The sequence below is a fragment of the Neodiprion pinetum genome, chromosome 4 (genome assembly GCF_021155775.2).
Source record: "Neodiprion pinetum isolate iyNeoPine1 chromosome 4, iyNeoPine1.2, whole genome shotgun sequence".
NCBI lineage: Eukaryota > Metazoa > Arthropoda > Insecta > Hymenoptera > Diprionidae > Neodiprion > Neodiprion pinetum.
Genome location: NC_060235.2, coordinates 21,164,961 through 21,182,176, shown reverse-complemented (window position 1 = coordinate 21,182,176; position 17,216 = coordinate 21,164,961). Strand labels below are relative to the sequence as shown.

The following is a 17,216-nucleotide window of genomic DNA, read 5'->3' as shown; positions in this document are numbered from 1 at the left end:
TGTTTATTTAGTTATTTTCTCATAGTGCAGAGTTTGATATAACACCCGCGATTATTCTCCCTGATGATTAAAGGTGGTGTGCTGTTGGTAGTAGTGGTGATAGTGTTATGTTGATGCCGCGTCTGCGTGTGCAGAGTGCAAACCGACGACTATGCCAGAAAAACTATCACAACCGTGGGCATCGCAAGTCAGAGCATCCAAGCAGAGCGGTATAACTAGACTGCATCATCCTCGCCGCGGTTCGCCGACAATCCAGCATAGGTATTCCCAACCATTTCCAACTGGGCACCGATCATTTTAAAAGAAGTACCGCGAGCTGAGTGTACAGTAATCATTACGACACACTAATGTTGTAGCGCCCCGCTTAATCACTGACTCTACGTATTTACTTTTTATCACAAGCTCGTCGCACACGCGTATTATACTCACTGTCAAACAATACGCTACGCACACAAATGTCCCCCAGCATTTTACAACACTTCTCACCTTTTCCTTTCAATGAACTTCTTAAACGACTACTTTTTAACTCTTCTTTTTCTTTTTTTCTAACTTTGGTTCAGTCTCTTGAAACCGGGAATATTTTCACAATTACTTACGGACCACGGGTCCACACGAACGCCTCAGTCGCGCTCGCGTTCTTGCGCGGCATTCCTCCAAGAAGTCTCTCTTCACTTTTCACAGGCGTGTTCCAAAATGTAATGCCGGCACCGATAGTTATCTCGCTTTCTTGTTCTTTTCAGATTTTTACTAGCGCTTTCTCTCTTGCGGTAATTTCACACTACTGATAGTATATTTCGGAACACGCCATTCGAACCAAATTATTGGTCAGAGTGAGATAGCCTTACAATTTTCAAAGTCTATGGACAGTAAGAGCACTGATATATATATATATATGTAAGACCGTGGTCAGCATTGGTGTATAGGAGATATGGCTTAAGAGTATGCTGCTTGTAGATGAGCGACTCTGATCATCTTTTGGTCACGTTACGATTTTCGCGCTAATTAGCAGCATCGCTGCGTACTAACGAAACGTTACCTGCCTATTGTGGTCCGATGCACTCCGATGACCGAGCACGTGCTGGTGAAGTTTTGATTGTTCCAACTTACCGCTTTCAGTTAAATAAAAAGGGTATTGGAGTTGTCTTTTCTAAAAGGTTGCGATCGAATCCAGTTCTTTGATCGAAAATGGAATACATCGATGAATCGGCTATGCCGAAAGAATCCGCGGCACACATGTGAGTGAAAGGGTTTCTTAACCAATAATGTTATGAGCATTCTTTGTATTTCCGTTGCTTTGAATTCTTACCATGACAAATGACTTGCTCAACTTATAATATTACTGTGTTCCTTCGTAGCTTATGCTGTGAATGCGGAGTACCGATCTCACCAAACCCAGCCAACATGTGTGTCGCCTGTTTGCGAACAAGAGTTGATATAACCGACGGTATCCCCAAACAGGCGACATTGCATTTCTGCAAGGGATGCGAAAGGTAAGAGAACAACCATAGTGCAAGAGACTGCAGAATTATTCACATGTATAGTCAATGAGATCGGACAATATTAAACAAAAATGATAAACAGGTACTTGCAGCCTCCTGCTGAATGGATACACGCAGCGTTAGAATCTCGTGAGCTCCTATCTTTGTGTCTCAAGAAATTGAAGGGTTTGAATCGTGTTAAACTCATAGATGCCGGATTTATCTGGACAGAACCCCACTCAAAGAGACTGAAAGTATGAATAGTTAATAATTAACGCACCAATTATGTTAAATGCCAATTTCGTTTGAAAAAACATATGTGATACACTTTGTTGATGTTTTCAAATTAGGTCAAACTAACTGTTCACGCTGAGGTGATGGGTGGTACCGTTCTGCAACAAGTGTTTGTTGTCGAATATGTAGTCAATCATCAGATGTGTGATGATTGCCATCGCAGTGAGGCCCAAGATTACTGGCGTGCCTCTGTAGGTTTATTAATTAATATACATATACTCAGACATTGAATATTTAATTTTAAAAAATCACAGATGCAAGTATGAATAGTAAGGAAAGAGGTTTTTCATTCCAGGTACAAGTACGACAAAAAGCGATAAATAAGAAAACATTTTTCTACTTAGAGCAGCTCATTTTGAAGCACAAAGCTCATGATCAGACATTGGGCATCAAGCCGATTCACGGTAAAAATCGAGAACTTTAGTGATGTTCTTCCTTTGTACGTTTTGCTGATTCCATGTGAACTAAATAAGCTGATTAAAAAATATGTGGTTTTATTTAGATGGTCTGGATTTTTACTATGCCAATGAAAGTGCAGCGCGAAAGATGATCGATTTCCTTGGTGCAGTATTGCCTTGTCGCTCTCATCACTCAAAGAAATTAATTTCACACGATATTCATAGTAATGTTTATAACTACAAGTTCACATTCAGGTAGAGCAATTGTTTTTATCAACCTGAATTCCACTACTTCTCTGAAGTGGAATTTAAAAAAAAAGTAAACTTCTTATCATTGCAGCGTAGAAATTGTACCCATATCTAAAGACAGCCTGGTGTGTCTACCTAAGAAATTAACACATCACTTGGGAAACATCAGTCCGATCTGTCTTGTTTACAGAACAACTAACGTTATTCATCTCATGGACGTTTCATCAGGACAAAGTAAGTGACACTGAGTAAAAAACATTCAATGGAAATAATTCGGTTCCATTAATTCAGCAAATTTTAACAGTCGCAGAAATTAATGCCACGACGTATTGGCGATATCCGTTCAACAGTATCTGCAATCCAAAGCAGCTTACAGAGTATGTGGTAATTGATATTGAGCCGATAAAAGAGAAAGATAAAAAAATATTTCCTGGGCAAGGCGCAGTATCTAATAAGGTAAATAAATTGAATCAATGAATCAAATCCTCATTAGACTCGTTAAATATTTAGTTTCTGAGTTATCGTTTTCCTTATTCACTATTCAGCACGTTGTATCAGACGTTTGGCTTGTCAAAGCTTCAGAGCTTGGAATAAGCGAGAACACTATTCACACGCGAACGCATTTGGGATACATCCTTAAACCGGGTGATTCTGCTCTTGGGTATGTTGATCTAAGCTCAATTATTCTTACATCTGAGACATTGAACAAATTGTTGCAACTATTGCGCTATGATATTTGAATTTCAGATATGCAGTAGGAGACAGCAACATAAATGATACGAATTTTGAAAAACTAGATGGAGATTTGATCCCTGATGTAATTCTAGTGAAAAAGTTCTATGGTCATGATAAATTGGCACGCCGTCGAGCCAGAGTATGGAAACTGAAACACTTGGCTGAAGAGGTGGTCAGCATGAGTACGGAGAACAAGTATGAACCTCTTTATTATCATTACTTAGATTACGGTATACTGTTTTTTGAGCATTCAATTGAACCATACTTCCAGTGAGTACAACGAGTTTTTGGATGAATTAGAAGAAGACCCAGAAATGAGACAGAATATAAATATATTCCGAGATGCCAGCAAGCAGATGCCTGTAGACACAGACGAAATAGATCCAAGCATTCCACAAATTACTCTTGAAGAAATGCTCGACGATCTTGTGATAGATGATACCGACATGGCTGAGGTCTATCAATAAAACGTAACAATACAGATATTATTACCTACTTATGTATATTACAGATGTACACACAACTTTAAAATAGGTCGAAAAAAAACATTGAATATTGTTTTCATATTTGCTGATAAATTCACTTCAAGATAAGCTATAAATTTAAGTATTACTTACGTTGACAAATTTATAATTTTCTTGTAGCTAGAATAAAATGTGAAGACAAGATTCCTATATTGCACGGAACTTACTTTTTTCATATATTGCAAAAGTACGGAAATATATTTATGAATGTTGATGGAAAGTGGGTTACAAATATAATACTTGGCTGTGCGAAAGTGGAATCTGCTAATTTTAAACCCCTACTTAAATTTACCGGTTTAAAAAACGGGTTTAATGTATAAGCGATTTAATCGAGTCAATTTGTAATCCTACTTATGAACAAGTTTTACCTATCCTGTTGAATGAAAGGCATCTGATACGAGCTTCTAAATTCACGTTTACTTGTATAACAAGTGATACAATCAAGTATCAGTGATTTAAACGTGATCAATATTTCCAATCAAAAATTCAAGTGTCGGAGTGACAATAACAGATTTTTTGCTCTGATAATCAATCTCTATCAGGCTGTTGCAGAAACAGGTGTATATTATCAATAAATAATCATCAACGGGGACGAACGAGTCGTCATAATATCTGGCGGTATTATCAAGAATGAATGACAATTCCATGTGAATGTAGCATGATATGTTGTGTAAAATCGGCATATGAGGGTGTGGAACCTATTATGCGCTAATCCACTTGAAGTGTTGGTAATCATTGTTATTATTATTGTTGAACTCCGTTTAATATATATTGATAGTTGTATCTGAGGAGTGTCTCATTTCTGTGGCAACATGAAGCTTTCATGGCTTTTCGTTGCTATTGCAACAACCCTTTTCGTACAGAATGTGGTGTCGAATACCATTTCTACTGCTGAAGGTGAGTAATTTTATTTTTTTTCTCATAATAATTAATACTGCAACAAAATAACGATCAGTAGCAATTTAAGTAATCTTTCATCCTTTTCCTTTGAAACTAATTTTGAATGTTCTAGAGAGGCTTGTAGCAGCAATCACCGCAGAAGTTGATGTATTAGCAAAGACCGGAGTAGTCACAGAGGAGCTTAAGGCGTACTTAGCCGAATTGGCTTTTCCAACTCTTACACGAAACACTGATTTGACCAGTTATATCGAACAAAGATCATCCCTTACGTGCACGTTATGCACATCTCTAGTGAACGTTATTATGGGTTACCGTAAAATAGGATTGGCTGAAGAGACGATCATAAGTACAATCACCACTCTTTGTGTCAATCTGAACATTGAAGGGGAAGACGTTTGCCGTGGAGTTATAGAATTAAATGCGGTGAGTTGTTGTACATTCAATGATGAGTTCATGATCAAACTTGTTGTCGATCAAATTTTTGTATAACCATAAACGATTGAAGATTAAACTATGATTATTTTTATTTACAGCCTATTGCGTTCTACATTGTCGATCATAAGCCAAGTCTTGCCGCTGCATCTGTTTGTGGCATAGTGCTTCAAAGTAGTTCTTGCCCATTGACAGATGAGGAATTTGAATGGACAGTCGAAGTGGACGACGGAGAACCGGTGCACATATCATCGGAAGAAACTAAAGAGACATTCAGGATTGTCCAAATATCTGACCCTCATTACGATCCGGTCTACGAAGCTTATGGTAACGCATACTGTGACGAACCGACGTGTTGCCGTGTAGGTCAGAATGATACAAATACGAGCGGAGCTGTCGCCGGCTATTGGGGAGATTATAACGATTGTGATTCACCTTGGTACGCTATCACAGATGCACTAGACCAGATTAAGAGCCAGGAACAAGTAAGAATTGAACAGATTTATCTAATACGCATGATAAGATTGTTGCCAACTCATCTAATCTCCTTCAGGAGATAGAGTATGTTTACTTTACTGGAGACATCATAGATCATGGAGTTTGGGAGACTACCAGAGAAGGTAACATCAAGGCCATAAACAAAACATTCAAGCAATTATACGAAACCTTTGGAAGTGTGCCGGTTTATCCTATTTTTGGAAACCATGAGCCAAACCCGACCAATGTGTAAGATTTAAAAAACTTCTTTCTAATTAAGTTTTACGACTTTTCGTTCAGGCTTTGGCGGAAATAACTTGTCACTGTCTTCAGGTTCGCACCTTCCGATGTAACTGACGATGAGTACGAGGTGTCCACCACATGGCTTTATGAGCTGTCAGCGGATATTTGGATTCAATACGGATGGTTGCCAGAGTCAACGCGTTCTACAATTCTGGAGGGCGGTTACTACACACTATCGCCGAAAACGGGATTTAGAATCATAGCTCTGAACAACAATATCTGTTACGTTTACAACTGGTAAGTGATTAGGCCAAAGCCTATTTGAAATTTTTTTTTATTATTATGTATTTAACTAGTTCACAAAAAAAAATTGTATTCTTATTTTCTATTTGCACAAAAAATTTAACTTATACAACGGATTGAAAATAACACACTTGTGACGTTTTTCATGCCAAGATATCTATATATATATATATAGCACGAAACACATTGAAATTCAATTGCCTGCATTAGCAATTGTGACTTTTAACAAAAATAGCAAATGCACTTATCGACATTCGAAATGAAAGTTTCGTATCAAGTCTAATTGGGAACAAATGAGAACAAATTGTTTTGTGTCACTTACGGGAATATAAAAATATAGAAAACGCAGTGCAAGCTGTGAAACTTTAGTTACTTCACAAGAAATCGATGTACTATGAAAAGTACGATGAAAAAGGTCTTTTAAAACTAAATATGACCCACTTAGAGTAACGCAGTATTTTACCACTAGATGACACAGCCCAAAATTATTATTAATATAAAAAATGCTTCCCTAAACAATTTCTGGGTGAATACGAAATAATACGTAAGAAATTGTATGAGTTTAGGTGGCTTTTATATGAGCCGCAAGATCCGAGTGGTCAGTTGAAATGGCTGGCCGATACCCTTCTCCAAGCAGAGATAGATGGAGAGTTTGTTCACATTCTGGCGCATGTACCTCCTGGTACCGGCTCTTGCCAATACACGTGGGGAAGGGAGTATCGAAAAATCATCAACCGGTTTGCTCACATTATACCGGCTGAGTTTAACGGGCACAGCCACAACGATGAGATCCGCGTTATCTACGACTTGAAAGACACAACCGAAGCTATCAGAGTGGCTTGGAACGGCGGCAGTATCTCGACATATAGCGACGTTAATCCAAATTACAAAGTTTACTCAGTTAATGCCAACAACTATGTGAGTCTATTGTTTGTCGTATTCATTGTGCAAGTGGACAAAAATTCATCAAATACCATTTTTCATGTGAATATGCAGGCAATCGAAGATGTCGACACTTGGATCTACAATTTAACTTTGGCCAATGAATCACCCGATAAAAATCCAACCTGGTTCAAGTCTTACTCTTTCAAAGACCAGTATGGGCTTGAAGATCTCTCGCTGAGTTCATTGAATGACTTAGTGCTTCGAATGGCGTACAATTCTTCTATTATCTCAACTTACTACGGGTAACGGTGTTCATACAGTGATGTGATCAATTATAAGTGTGTTTTCGTTATTTATCTTACTTATTATTCTACAGTCATTACGTGAAACAATCAGACCCAGGATTGGAAAGCGGCTGCAGCGATAGTTGTCTCACCAATCAACTCTGCAAGATTGTTACTGCGGTTGCTGACGACAGTACTCAATGTAATTACTTCACCAGTTTGGCGTAACAAGCAAAGTGCTCATTCACAGTATATAATCGGTCTGCAATGGTAACATGGTATCGATGAAATGAGTAACTTCTGTGATTGTATATCGAATATTTCGGCATTCACAGTTTCTGTATACATACGAATATATTCATCATTGCAAATACACTTGACACCGTTATTCCTTGTAATTATTTATTATACCTATATATACACACGCTAATTGACAGTTGTCAATTGAAAGAAGAAAATCATATTATGACTTTGTACAAGTATTGTAAAATCTCTGTAATAATGAAAAGAAAATACCTTGCGCTATTTTCAATCATATTTAAGGATCCACGAGGGGCAGCCACTTGAGCTTAGGTTTATCAAATAAATCCTTTCTCGGTGTATTGTCGAGATGTGTGATCTGAAACAATACGTTAATCATTAACATTAATGAAAGGACAACAATTTAGCTACAAAAATTTAATGATTTATAAATACCTGCTTTCTGATATAGACTAATAATTTCTCTAAAAGCACAGGATCGTTACATTCTAATTGGAATATTCTTCGCCATATTGCTCCAGCCAATACTTTGTCGTCCCCATTGACACCTTCGTCATATCCGATTATAGCGCAATTGAATTGTTCGGACAATTCGTGCAGGTGCATCCTAACGCCGGATGGATTTTCACTCTATAAAGAAATGTTGTTTTATTTCAACAAATGAACAATCTTCATTTTCTCTTGCTTTTACTCAACTCACCCATAATTCCTTAGCTCTGCAATTGGCATCTCCCCACATCGCTTCAACTACAGAATTTCTAGCTATTCTGCCATGTTCGTTTTCAGCCATCGCTCTCGTCATCAACATCCATACATGCAGCTCTGTTATTAAGAACCACGAATAAAATGTATCTTTCATATTGAATTCTGCAAATAAAAGAATATCATTGCAAACATCAGTAGTACATCATATATGTGAAATGTTATTTTTAAACATTATCGATTTCCCCGTTTACCTTTGAAAAATTGGGCGTAATTGATATTGTCTGCTATAGATTCGTACAGTAGGTAACTGCAGTATTTGACTTTCTGTAAAATAATTAACACTGCATTTCATCGGAATAACATTTAATAAAAGGTAAAAGTTCCGTTCGATTACTGCACGGTTAGTCCGATATAAGTACATTTAGAAAATGTCGTGCATTCTTACACGCTCAGCCAGATTAAATAAATTGTACTTCTTGAAGATTCTCCTAACAAAACCATCCTTAGCATCAACACTTTGAATATCAGAGGCTTGCGATACGCTCTGACTTTGTTTGTTCGCTGTGGATATCGAGGCTGTTCGGTGATCAAATTCGAGGAGACAAACCATCGGGGTAATTTGTCTCAGATTCGTCCTCGGAGCGAGAAGTGAAGACGTGACCTTGAAAAATGAAATTCATAAATTATGTGAAACAAGGGCAAATAATGGTCAGCAAAAGAGCAATGAGCGATCTAAAACAGCAAAGCGATATATAAATACTTGTAGGTTAATCGTGACAAAACAAGCCGTCATTCATACCCGCGTTAGCAAAGTTCCTCGAGAAAGGGTATTCATCGTATGTCATGTGTTTAAATCTGCAATATCCAAGAATTTAGGCGGTGCGAATCAGGGATACAAATATTCGTACAGAGGTACCGTAACACTTCTGCACGTAATGAAGATCGTTTGGCCAAAGTGCTGCCTATTTATTTCCGGCAAACGGGCAACATCCGAACCTTCGTCTAAAAATGGAGGCTATCGAAGAGTGAAACCGCACGTTACAATAAAATATATCATCGATATATAAGGCATTTATTCACGGAGTGACCTGGGACGGTTTTACGACGGTAAATATAATCCCCGTTAATTGATATACGCTTCTTTTTCGTACCGTAATATCGATTTTCATGGTCTAAAACGAAGGAGAGACGTACCATGTTTTTAGCCCCCTTAATCAGGGGGTGATTCTTGATTTTTATCAACTAGACTCGATTCGGATTAAATTACATCCCCGGTAACAACAACACTTTGATTCTTCGCTAAATTCTAAATCTTACATAAGTTTTAACACCTTGATCAATCTGGTCGCAGTTCCAAGCGCACCGCACTTTGGCTATTCTTTCATCGGCGTACCCCATTTATCCATGGCATCAAATCCACTCTATCATTTTCCACAGAATGTTTTTAATTTAGTTTTTGAGCACTCTAGAAGAGTGTAGGATGAACGCGTCGATTCTCCGCCTCAATCTTTCCACCCACCATCTAGAATCACGTCGACCTTGTCCTGCTTCGATAAAGACGTGTACAAACATTTGTTGCAATTTGCATTCTGTGTCGGCAAATTTCTTCTTGATTTCAACTCTCCATATATTCCAGAAAGTTGATCAATCCTATAGATGATTGATGTAACGTTTCAAATGTTAAAAAATAATAATTTTTCTAAGGTCAGAAACAAGTCATCGTAACCGTCAAGACATCAAATTTCTAAGATAATCGTAACTCGCATAGAGAATTTAGGGTAGGAATCAAGGAAACTCGTTTATTCCTCTTCAGCAAACTTTATCTGACTTAAAATTACTCTAGACATCAGTTGTCACATGTTTAGCCGCATTTTTGTTCCCTTATGTTTTCACACATCAGCCATTTTTTACAATAAGTTTTGATTACTACTGTTTTCAGCAAACAAGGGCTAAGAAATAGAGATATAAGATCTAGAGAATCAGTGCAAGGTTTGGGAGAGTCAAATTTACTTATTAGAAACCTGCAGATTCTGCAATGACGTTGTTAAGTTTTGATATCGGTCTGTACACCCCACTTTAAATTACATTCGTGAATGGTCAGTCGTTCCACCCACCTCTGGCTGCTCTGTTACCTTTATTTCTAAGCCTGTGATCATTACTATCAGCAAATATAACCTTTACAAATATTGGGATTGAAATTGATTACCCAGATTTGAGAAACAGTTGAACGTAACCGTCAAGTCGAGAAATTCATGAGAGTTAAGATTGGATTATTACATGATTATGAGTAGAAATGCTGGATCAGAAATAAACAACGGCTATAATTTATTCCCTTTACCGAACTTTGACTAGTTTCCAATTGATAAAAAAAAAAACTTTTACACAGTGTGTTGATCGGCATATAGTATTTGACACAAATTCAAATATCAGCCTTTTTCTACATTGTCTGTTGTTTGTATGCTTTAAGAAAATGAAGTCTGTAAAACCGAGAACCAAAACGAGGAAGAACAACGGGAAATTTGGGAGGGTTAAATTTGGAGATAAAGAATCTGCGGATATTTCCAATCCCGACTTATCCCAATTGCGCAAACCGATCGACATTAGCGTTTCGAGTTTGTTGCAAGTTACAAAATTGCTGGAAGTTGGTGGCGAGGAGGTGAAAAGCATGCTAGCGTACGAATGCGACGTTGTATACGAGTGCAGAGTTTGCCGCAGTCTGTTCAGAAGTCTGGCCAACTTCATATCGCACAAGCGGGTTTACTGCAGGGAAAAATTTAACATCGCTCTTTTCAGACGTAGTCACAATGACCACATCGTGAGTAAATCAATCTTTCCCATTTCACAGACATCGAGCCTTAAAAGTTGAAAGCAAATCATTTACAGATATCGAACGGTGCTTTCATGTTCGATCCCGAATTGGCAGAGGATGCTGAATGCAAGGAAGAAGATGACAACATTCGAATACTTCGCAGTCAAGTTGTCAGAAATACCTTGAAGAAAGATCTCACATCTGTTGTCGACATGCTTCAGAAAAAACAATACAATGAGGAGGACGAAGATCTATCGCAGTTCAACAGCGAACCAAAGAGGTCCAAGCTACCAAATCGCAGAGTAAAGCTCAAACCTGAAATGAATAAGTTGAACCAGGAAATCGTCCTTGAGCCGATAGACACAAGCAAAACAGCTGTTTATCAGACTGCAAACGTTGTTCCCCAGTCGTCAGCGTTGCAAGCTGCCGATCTTATGAAAGCTCAGGTAAGAAATGAAAATTCGGACGACTTGTATATTACAATGGATAAAAATTTGCGTTGAGATGTAGAGATTGATAATAAAATATGCAGAACAAGGTATTCAATATTTAATCAATTTTTATTATAATAAACTACCGCAATATAAAACTCAATTAAAAAAATTTTAGGAAAACACTATTACAGGCCATAAAAGATATAAAATTGTAATGTATAATATCAGACATGTCGTATTCTGTAACTTTTAGTTGATATAGTATTAGTCTGTTGATTATTATTATGTAATTTTTTATTTTATTTTTTTTTATTTTTGGAGCTATTTTTTTTTATTGATGCTCACAATTCTGCAGCATATGATAGATTTCTTAAAATGTATTGTATGCATTACTATGTAACTTGGTTAATTAACAAATAAATAAAAAAATAAATAAGGCAGCAGCAATAATCTGGATAATGGGCGTATTTTCGATTTTCGCAGATAATAGAGCTGCAAAACATGATTGGACGCAATACTGCAGTCGTTTATTCTAAAGATGAAGCCATGGACACGAATCTGCTGGAAAAGAGCGACAGTCCATTGCAGATATACGGCAGCGACGATGAGCAAGCGGAAAGCGCGGAATCAAAATCTCAGAGCTTAGTGTGCTCAGTGTGTAAGTGTTGCGATTAAAATTTTGCATAATAGTACTAATCGTTGAGTTACTCACTACCTACTAGAGATGAATATAACTCGTTTTTATAACCCTTGAAATATTTTTCATTCATTTAAGGTAACGCAAAGTTTGCTACCAGGAAGACGTTGACCTACCACATGAAGTCTTTGCACGTCTCATATCGGAAATGTTATCCGTGTCCTTGCTGTAATAGTACATTTGCAAATACTTGGAGCGTTTATCGGCACCTTTTCAAAGGTAAAAACCGAAGTTTCACTCTGGTTCGTTTTTTGGTCATTGATTTGCAAGAGATTTTATTATACGGCATTGGAGCATCATGTAAAGCCTTAATTGCAGTTCACAGAAAATCAAATGAGCAGGTGAGAAAACTCCGCGCTCAAATACAGGAAAAGGCCTTCCGCAAGGAAACCACTGGAGCTGAAGATATAGAGAAGGAAAATGCCATGACGAAATCTTTGAGCGTGTCACTGCAGGAGACAAGCAACACTACTCAAGTAAATATACACTCGTGGAAACAATCAACGGGCGCTGCCGTTTTTGACCGAAAAAAGCTCCAACTTTGAAACCCTGTAACTTTGTGTCGATTGCAAGTAGGAAGTTGAATCAAAAACTATACCAAGGCTGAAAATCTTCGCTTCAAGCTCCAGTTTCGATATTTAGTCTATACGTATTTTTTCAAAGTAATTAAGTCACTCAAATTTTAGATTATTTTAGCAAATCCTTTCAGTTGTTTTGGGAAATTTTGTTAAATATGGCGTTCAATGTAATCTCTAATTTTTCGACTAGTACCAGTCTTAATCAGCTGTTCGTAATTTTTATTGGTCCGAGCATTCTTATGTCACTCATCGCAATCCCTCGATTACCAATATTTATTTATAACAATGTGAACAATGTATATTGAAGGCCTGAACATCATATACACCAGAATTCACAACCTTCTGTCTTTTATTAACTATCTTTAACTCTCTAACGTTTTTGAAAATACAGAGGAACATTACAAAATATGATATGTTGAAGTAAGAAATGACAAAAAGTGTCATTATCAGGTCGGGCAAACAGGGAAAAGTTATGGGATTTTCAAAACTAAATTATATAGCTACCCTGACTTTAGTAATTGACAAAAGTTCACACATCACTTTTTATTCAATAACTTTCATTTCTGGTTTACAGGAATGGATGGATCATTTTGAGTCCGATCTAGAACTTCAACGCTGCGGCGGTTGTGGACGACGGTTCGACAGAAGAGCAGCGTTGGTCTCTCACTCACAGTCGTGCCAGAAGCGAATAGCTGCCTGTAACGAAGCAGCAACAGCGAGCAAGGCTACGAGATCAGAAAAAACGCCTTCGCCAATTGACCAACCTAGCGATAGTAAGCCATCGCGTAAAAACACACCTGAGCATGCTGTGAGAAGTTCTCAAAGTAACGAGAAACAGGTTTCACAAAAAATCGAATCGCCACGCATCCAGAGTTTGGTCGACACCTCGAGTTTGGGCTCAGAGGAATCGCCTTTGGAATTGATCAGTAATAACGAGACCTCGATACGAGTAGAGAATGTTTCCAGAATCAGCAACGCTGACTGGGAAATGATGGGGAATAATTTTGGCAAGATTTCAATGAACAGCGATTCATTCCTATCTGCCAATTCTGTATTTGATAAAGGTCAGGCGATCGAAACCGATGAAGAACAAGCACTTGCCAACAAGGTACCAGATTCCCCCGAAATTATATTTACAAGCATGGACGACTCCAGGACAGTCGCCATAAGTTTCGGCCCCAAAAAGAGAAAAATCGCCCTCTTGAAAAATTCCTCAAAAGATTTATCGAATAGCTCAGAATCCACAAATTTTTCTAATAAATCTGAAAATGTCATGAAGTCAGTGCCACCGAGCAGTGAAAAGCAAACATTTAGCACGGATCATATGAAAATAATGGAGAATCGAATAGCGATGATTGCAAATGTTCGAAAGCTTCAGTGCTTACCGTGTCATAGAAAATTCACGTCGATGACAAACTTAAGGAGACACATGGCTATCCATATAGGTTGGAATCGATACCGCTGCAGACTTTGCGACTTCAAATGTTTTGTTAAATGTGATTGCGTAGCGCATTGCAACAAAGTACACGATGCCAAGAACAACAGAGCCGTTATTGCGGATATGGTCATTCAGATCCCACCTGATCAAAGTGCTCTTGCCCAACAAATTATGATGGATCTATCCAATCCTTGTGAAAATAATCCTGATCCAGATATTATTGAAGTCACGTCACCACCGACCAAAGAAGTCGATGTGGTTGAAGTTACGAGCAATTCCAACAGCGTTGAGTATCTGCGAGATAAAACTGGCGAAAAGGACATCAAATTGCCCATTGAAAAATCAGTCGATGAGGACATAACTGCAACAGGTTTGATTATTCACTTTGTCATATTTCATATGATTGATTTCAATCGCTTACGGTTAATAACCATCTAAATTTTCTTCCATTTTTAGCTAAAGAACATCCACGAGAACCAAATCCGAGCGAACACGAAGGTGAAAGCAGTGATTCAAACCCAGAAGAAACGCCCCAGCAAACGCGAAGTAGACTTGACAAGGATCCGGATCTTCGGAAGATGGTAATGGAAGTGATATTCGGTACAGCAGAGGGCGAACCGGAGCCGCGACCCGACCCGGAAATCCATCGGCTAATATTAGAAACCAAGAGTTGCAAAGCTACAGATTCATCAATGGAAATTAACGGTGATGAGGATACTAGGAGCAGCACAGAGGACAATTGGAAGAAGAGCGGCAATAATTCGAGTACAAAGGAGCCGAAAAAGCGGCCGACGCGAATTCGCGTGAAGCCGGTAAATGATGATTTTATCTACGACTTGACTGAGGTGATCCGCAAGGATTCGGCGATCCACAAAGCTACTGGAGTAACCGGAGCCCAGAAAACGCTAAAGAAAAAGCAATCGAACCAGCAGCAATCTTCCGGAGAAACCGAAAGCGACCTGGAGAATAAATCGGAAGCAGCAGCACGAGCTTCCGTTGTGCAAAAATTATCATCAGCGTGTAAACCGTTGCCTATAATGCAGCATAAAAAGGCCGAAATGAATAATTACATGAGCAAATTTTCGCTGAGGCAAGCTGAAGTCAGATTACATCCCACAGATGGACTGGCAGTATTGAACAGTGTTGGAGTGACGAATACACCGGTTGTGACACCAAAGTAAAATTTATTTTCTCGTGCTTTGGGATTAATTGATGCATGTCCATTCCGGTGCATAATATCTTATCATTTGTTTTGAAAAAAAAATATATTCAAGTATGATTTACGTTACTTGACAATTGTGGAAAGTCCAGTAATAATCTTTCAAATCTATAGCGTTACAGCTGTTACAAATAATATTGAGAACTTCAAAATTTATCTTAAATTTTTTAAAGATAACATGTTGCATAGATTTAGTACTGTACTTAGAGGGCGAGATGCAGATACAGATTATACGAGATCTGTAACAATTTCTGAATCTACTTGGGAAAAGGAAGATTTCAAAAACCACGTAGTTGTAAATACATACATAAATACATATATAAATATTCATTAAAGAAAAACAAAAATATAAAGTTGTACTTTAAAACTTATTGCAAGTATAACAGCCTGATCATGGAATTCCACAAGCTATTATTCTAAATATCACGTTTTCCCGTTGATCAAAATATCGTCTGAAGTATTTTATTTATTCCAAAACGAGCGTTATTGCTTTATCATCATAAGGTTTCCCGTACGTGTAAACGTGAATATACGATATTTCATCAATTTATAGTGGTTAAAAGAACTCACGGTTATAAAGGAATAAAATAAGGTTTTATTATCGCAACTTTCTTAGAGAGGATATTACAAACAACTAAGAAATTATTGATTTAACATAAAACAATTGATTCAAAGCAACTCGCTTTTCTACAAGATCACTTTGTTTCATCACAACCTATAAATCGCAAACGTCAAAACATTCTCTCTGTTCAAAGCTAGCATGTTATAATATAATACAGAGGATCCGCAGGCCAGCAGCACGTCTTCACCCGATCACGCATGGTAGGTACAACTTACGTACGTACGTTAAAACTCAAACTAGTCCATGCAGCGTACAGGGTACGTCATTTTTACGGTAATTTTAACTCTCGTTTCGATTGCCAAGAACAAGGCTACAGCATCTTTTCCTCTGCGGGCGATTTATGGAGCATTGAATTCCCTCGATCTCATCATCATCGTCGTCGGCTCTTCGTCAGCAAGTCCTGCGACTAATTCTCCGTAAGTATTCTTCCGATTCTTATAGCTGAGATAATATCCATCTACATCGCTGCATCAATGGCACAACCGTAACACACATTACATGGTGTATAATGCGTACGGAGTGCGTATAATTCCCGAATCCCCCCCCACCTTTCCTACACCGTTGTTTTTCTGGTTGGAAGCGGCGTCGACTCGACTCGAGAAATTCAGTCGAGCCGGACCAGCGGCAGAACGTTGACGGTCTTTTCTAAGTGCGCAGTGAAGGCTTGAAGATACGTGCGACGCTTTGAGTGTTCTTTACGTGATCGTAGACCGATACCTGTTGATTAAAAAAAAAAGGGAGAAACGGTTGACTCTAGTGTTCAAAACAAAAAAAGAAAAGTAATAGCAGAAGTCACGGCGTGGTTGTAATGCAAATAACAACACTGAACGAAGAGTGTTTCCTTTATTATTTTACCCAAGAATATCCAAGTATCGTTGAGATCAGTAATAATTCTGTGAAGTGTCGTTGCGGTAAAACTTGAGATTTACATTTAGTGGATTGGTGCGTCTGAGAGACGATTCATCCCTCCATTCGTCCCAACCAAACGAAGAAAAACAAGCGTCATACAAGGGTACGTAACTCCTTTATCTTTCAAAAGCAAAGTATAAAGTTCAATGATAAACATCGTTTCGAAGTTTCGTTTTGGTTGTGTTTTGTCTTTATATTCCATTGATAGAAAAATCAACACAGCGTTGCAGCTTTACCGATGTTCGTTTGTTTATTGCTGGAAATTTTTATACTGTCTTGTATTTTTTCTGCACGGTTATTTGCCGGTCTGTAGCGAGTCTCTCACTCTAACTACTCGATATT

The 17,216-nt window shown here is 38.0% G+C and overlaps 5 protein-coding genes across 11 annotated transcripts in view; 4 read left to right on the top strand and 1 right to left on the bottom strand.

Moving 5' to 3' along the window:
- Nucleotides 1-103: 103 nt before the first annotated feature.
- On the top strand, nucleotides 104-3,846 carry Nmd3 (60S ribosomal export protein NMD3). 2 transcript variants are annotated; one of them, XM_046621523.2, is made up of 12 exons: nucleotides 104-261; nucleotides 1,117-1,235; nucleotides 1,356-1,490; nucleotides 1,582-1,732; nucleotides 1,829-1,963; nucleotides 2,068-2,176; nucleotides 2,275-2,425; nucleotides 2,511-2,653; nucleotides 2,724-2,875; nucleotides 2,965-3,080; nucleotides 3,167-3,349; nucleotides 3,426-3,846. In XM_046621523.2, exons 2-12 carry the CDS (start codon nucleotides 1,186-1,188, stop codon nucleotides 3,619-3,621), a joined length of 1,521 nt encoding a protein of 506 aa, XP_046477479.1. In that variant the 5' UTR covers nucleotides 104-261; nucleotides 1,117-1,185; the 3' UTR covers nucleotides 3,622-3,846. The 2 variants fall into 2 exon arrangements, with proteins under 2 accessions (XP_046477479.1, XP_068991267.1); XM_069135166.1 differs by lacking the exon at nucleotides 104-261 and having other exon boundaries at nucleotides 983-1,235.
- A 516-nt stretch (nucleotides 3,847-4,362) lies between these two features.
- LOC124216691 (sphingomyelin phosphodiesterase) lies at nucleotides 4,363-7,590 on the top strand. The gene is made up of 8 exons (XM_046621519.2): nucleotides 4,363-4,575; nucleotides 4,691-5,001; nucleotides 5,112-5,495; nucleotides 5,564-5,736; nucleotides 5,821-6,027; nucleotides 6,600-6,951; nucleotides 7,030-7,220; nucleotides 7,295-7,590. The coding sequence occupies exons 1-8, from the start codon at nucleotides 4,491-4,493 to the stop codon at nucleotides 7,428-7,430; spliced, it is 1,839 nt and encodes a 612-aa protein (XP_046477475.1). The 5' UTR covers nucleotides 4,363-4,490; the 3' UTR covers nucleotides 7,431-7,590.
- Nucleotides 6,828-9,128, bottom strand: Uqcc1 (Ubiquinol-cytochrome c reductase complex assembly factor 1). 3 transcript variants are annotated; one of them, XM_046621531.2, is made up of 7 exons: nucleotides 8,968-9,128; nucleotides 8,614-8,829; nucleotides 8,420-8,492; nucleotides 8,164-8,330; nucleotides 7,899-8,093; nucleotides 7,719-7,821; nucleotides 6,828-7,464 (listed from the first exon to the last, which is right to left on the bottom strand). In XM_046621531.2, the coding sequence occupies exons 1-6, from the start codon at nucleotides 9,001-9,003 to the stop codon at nucleotides 7,741-7,743; spliced, it is 768 nt and encodes a 255-aa protein (XP_046477487.1). In that variant the 5' UTR covers nucleotides 9,004-9,128; the 3' UTR covers nucleotides 6,828-7,464; nucleotides 7,719-7,740. The 3 variants fall into 3 exon arrangements, with proteins under 3 accessions (XP_046477487.1, XP_046477486.1, XP_046477488.1); XM_046621530.2 differs by lacking the exon at nucleotides 6,828-7,464 and having other exon boundaries at nucleotides 7,588-7,821; XM_046621532.2 differs by lacking the exon at nucleotides 6,828-7,464 and having other exon boundaries at nucleotides 7,588-7,821; nucleotides 8,929-9,120.
- Nucleotides 9,129-9,143: 15 nt separating this feature from the next.
- Nucleotides 9,144-15,696, top strand: LOC124216690 (zinc finger protein 800). Its single transcript, XM_046621518.2, has 8 exons — nucleotides 9,144-9,275; nucleotides 10,636-10,983; nucleotides 11,052-11,423; nucleotides 11,895-12,069; nucleotides 12,187-12,327; nucleotides 12,427-12,584; nucleotides 13,261-14,494; nucleotides 14,581-15,696. The coding sequence occupies exons 2-8, from the start codon at nucleotides 10,639-10,641 to the stop codon at nucleotides 15,303-15,305; spliced, it is 3,150 nt and encodes a 1,049-aa protein (XP_046477474.1). The 5' UTR covers nucleotides 9,144-9,275; nucleotides 10,636-10,638; the 3' UTR covers nucleotides 15,306-15,696.
- A 566-nt stretch (nucleotides 15,697-16,262) lies between these two features.
- Nucleotides 16,263-17,216, top strand: part of Tsp66E (Tetraspanin 66E) — a 28,990-nt gene continuing 28,036 nt past the window's right edge. For 3 of the 4 annotated variants that reach the window (XM_046621525.2, XM_046621527.2, XM_046621528.2), the window contains exon 1: nucleotides 16,563-16,977. The gene's annotated coding sequence lies outside the window, so the exon portion shown is untranslated. Of the gene's footprint in view, nucleotides 16,382-16,562; nucleotides 16,978-17,216 lie in introns of those variants that run through there. The other variant, XM_046621529.2, reaches the window with a different exon arrangement.

What these genes read in the sequence shown, in the direction of transcription:
- Nmd3 (XM_046621523.2), top strand. Translation starts at nt 1,186, where the DNA reads ATGGAATACATCGATGAATCGGCTATGCCGAAAGAATCCGCGGCACAC. An exon ending in GGACGTTTCATCAGGACAAA is followed by an intron (nt 2,654 to 2,723) that starts GTAAGTGACACT and finishes AAATTTTAACAG; the next exon opens with TCGCAGAAATTAATGCCACG. An exon ending in AAGGCGCAGTATCTAATAAG is followed by an intron (nt 2,876 to 2,964) that starts GTAAATAAATTG and finishes TTCACTATTCAG; the next exon opens with CACGTTGTATCAGACGTTTG.
- LOC124216691 (XM_046621519.2), top strand. Translation starts at nt 4,491, where the DNA reads ATGAAGCTTTCATGGCTTTTCGTTGCTATTGCAACAACCCTTTTCGTA. An exon ending in TACCATTTCTACTGCTGAAG is followed by an intron (nt 4,576 to 4,690) that starts GTGAGTAATTTT and finishes TGAATGTTCTAG; the next exon opens with AGAGGCTTGTAGCAGCAATC. An exon ending in ATTATCTCAACTTACTACGG is followed by an intron (nt 7,221 to 7,294) that starts GTAACGGTGTTC and finishes ATTATTCTACAG; the next exon opens with TCATTACGTGAAACAATCAG.
- Uqcc1 (XM_046621531.2), bottom strand. Translation starts at nt 9,003, where the DNA reads ATGAATACCCTTTCTCGAGGAACTTTGCTAACGCGG. An exon ending in GAGGAACTTTGCTAACGCGG is followed by an intron (nt 8,830 to 8,967) that starts GTATGAATGACG and finishes TCATTTTTCAAG; the next exon opens with GTCACGTCTTCACTTCTCGC. An exon ending in GCAGAGCTAAGGAATTATGG is followed by an intron (nt 8,094 to 8,163) that starts GTGAGTTGAGTA and finishes ATTTCTTTATAG; the next exon opens with AGTGAAAATCCATCCGGCGT.
- LOC124216690 (XM_046621518.2), top strand. Translation starts at nt 10,639, where the DNA reads ATGAAGTCTGTAAAACCGAGAACCAAAACGAGGAAGAACAACGGGAAA. An exon ending in CCGATCTTATGAAAGCTCAG is followed by an intron (nt 11,424 to 11,894) that starts GTAAGAAATGAA and finishes CGATTTTCGCAG; the next exon opens with ATAATAGAGCTGCAAAACAT. An exon ending in TGAGGACATAACTGCAACAG is followed by an intron (nt 14,495 to 14,580) that starts GTTTGATTATTC and finishes TTCCATTTTTAG; the next exon opens with CTAAAGAACATCCACGAGAA.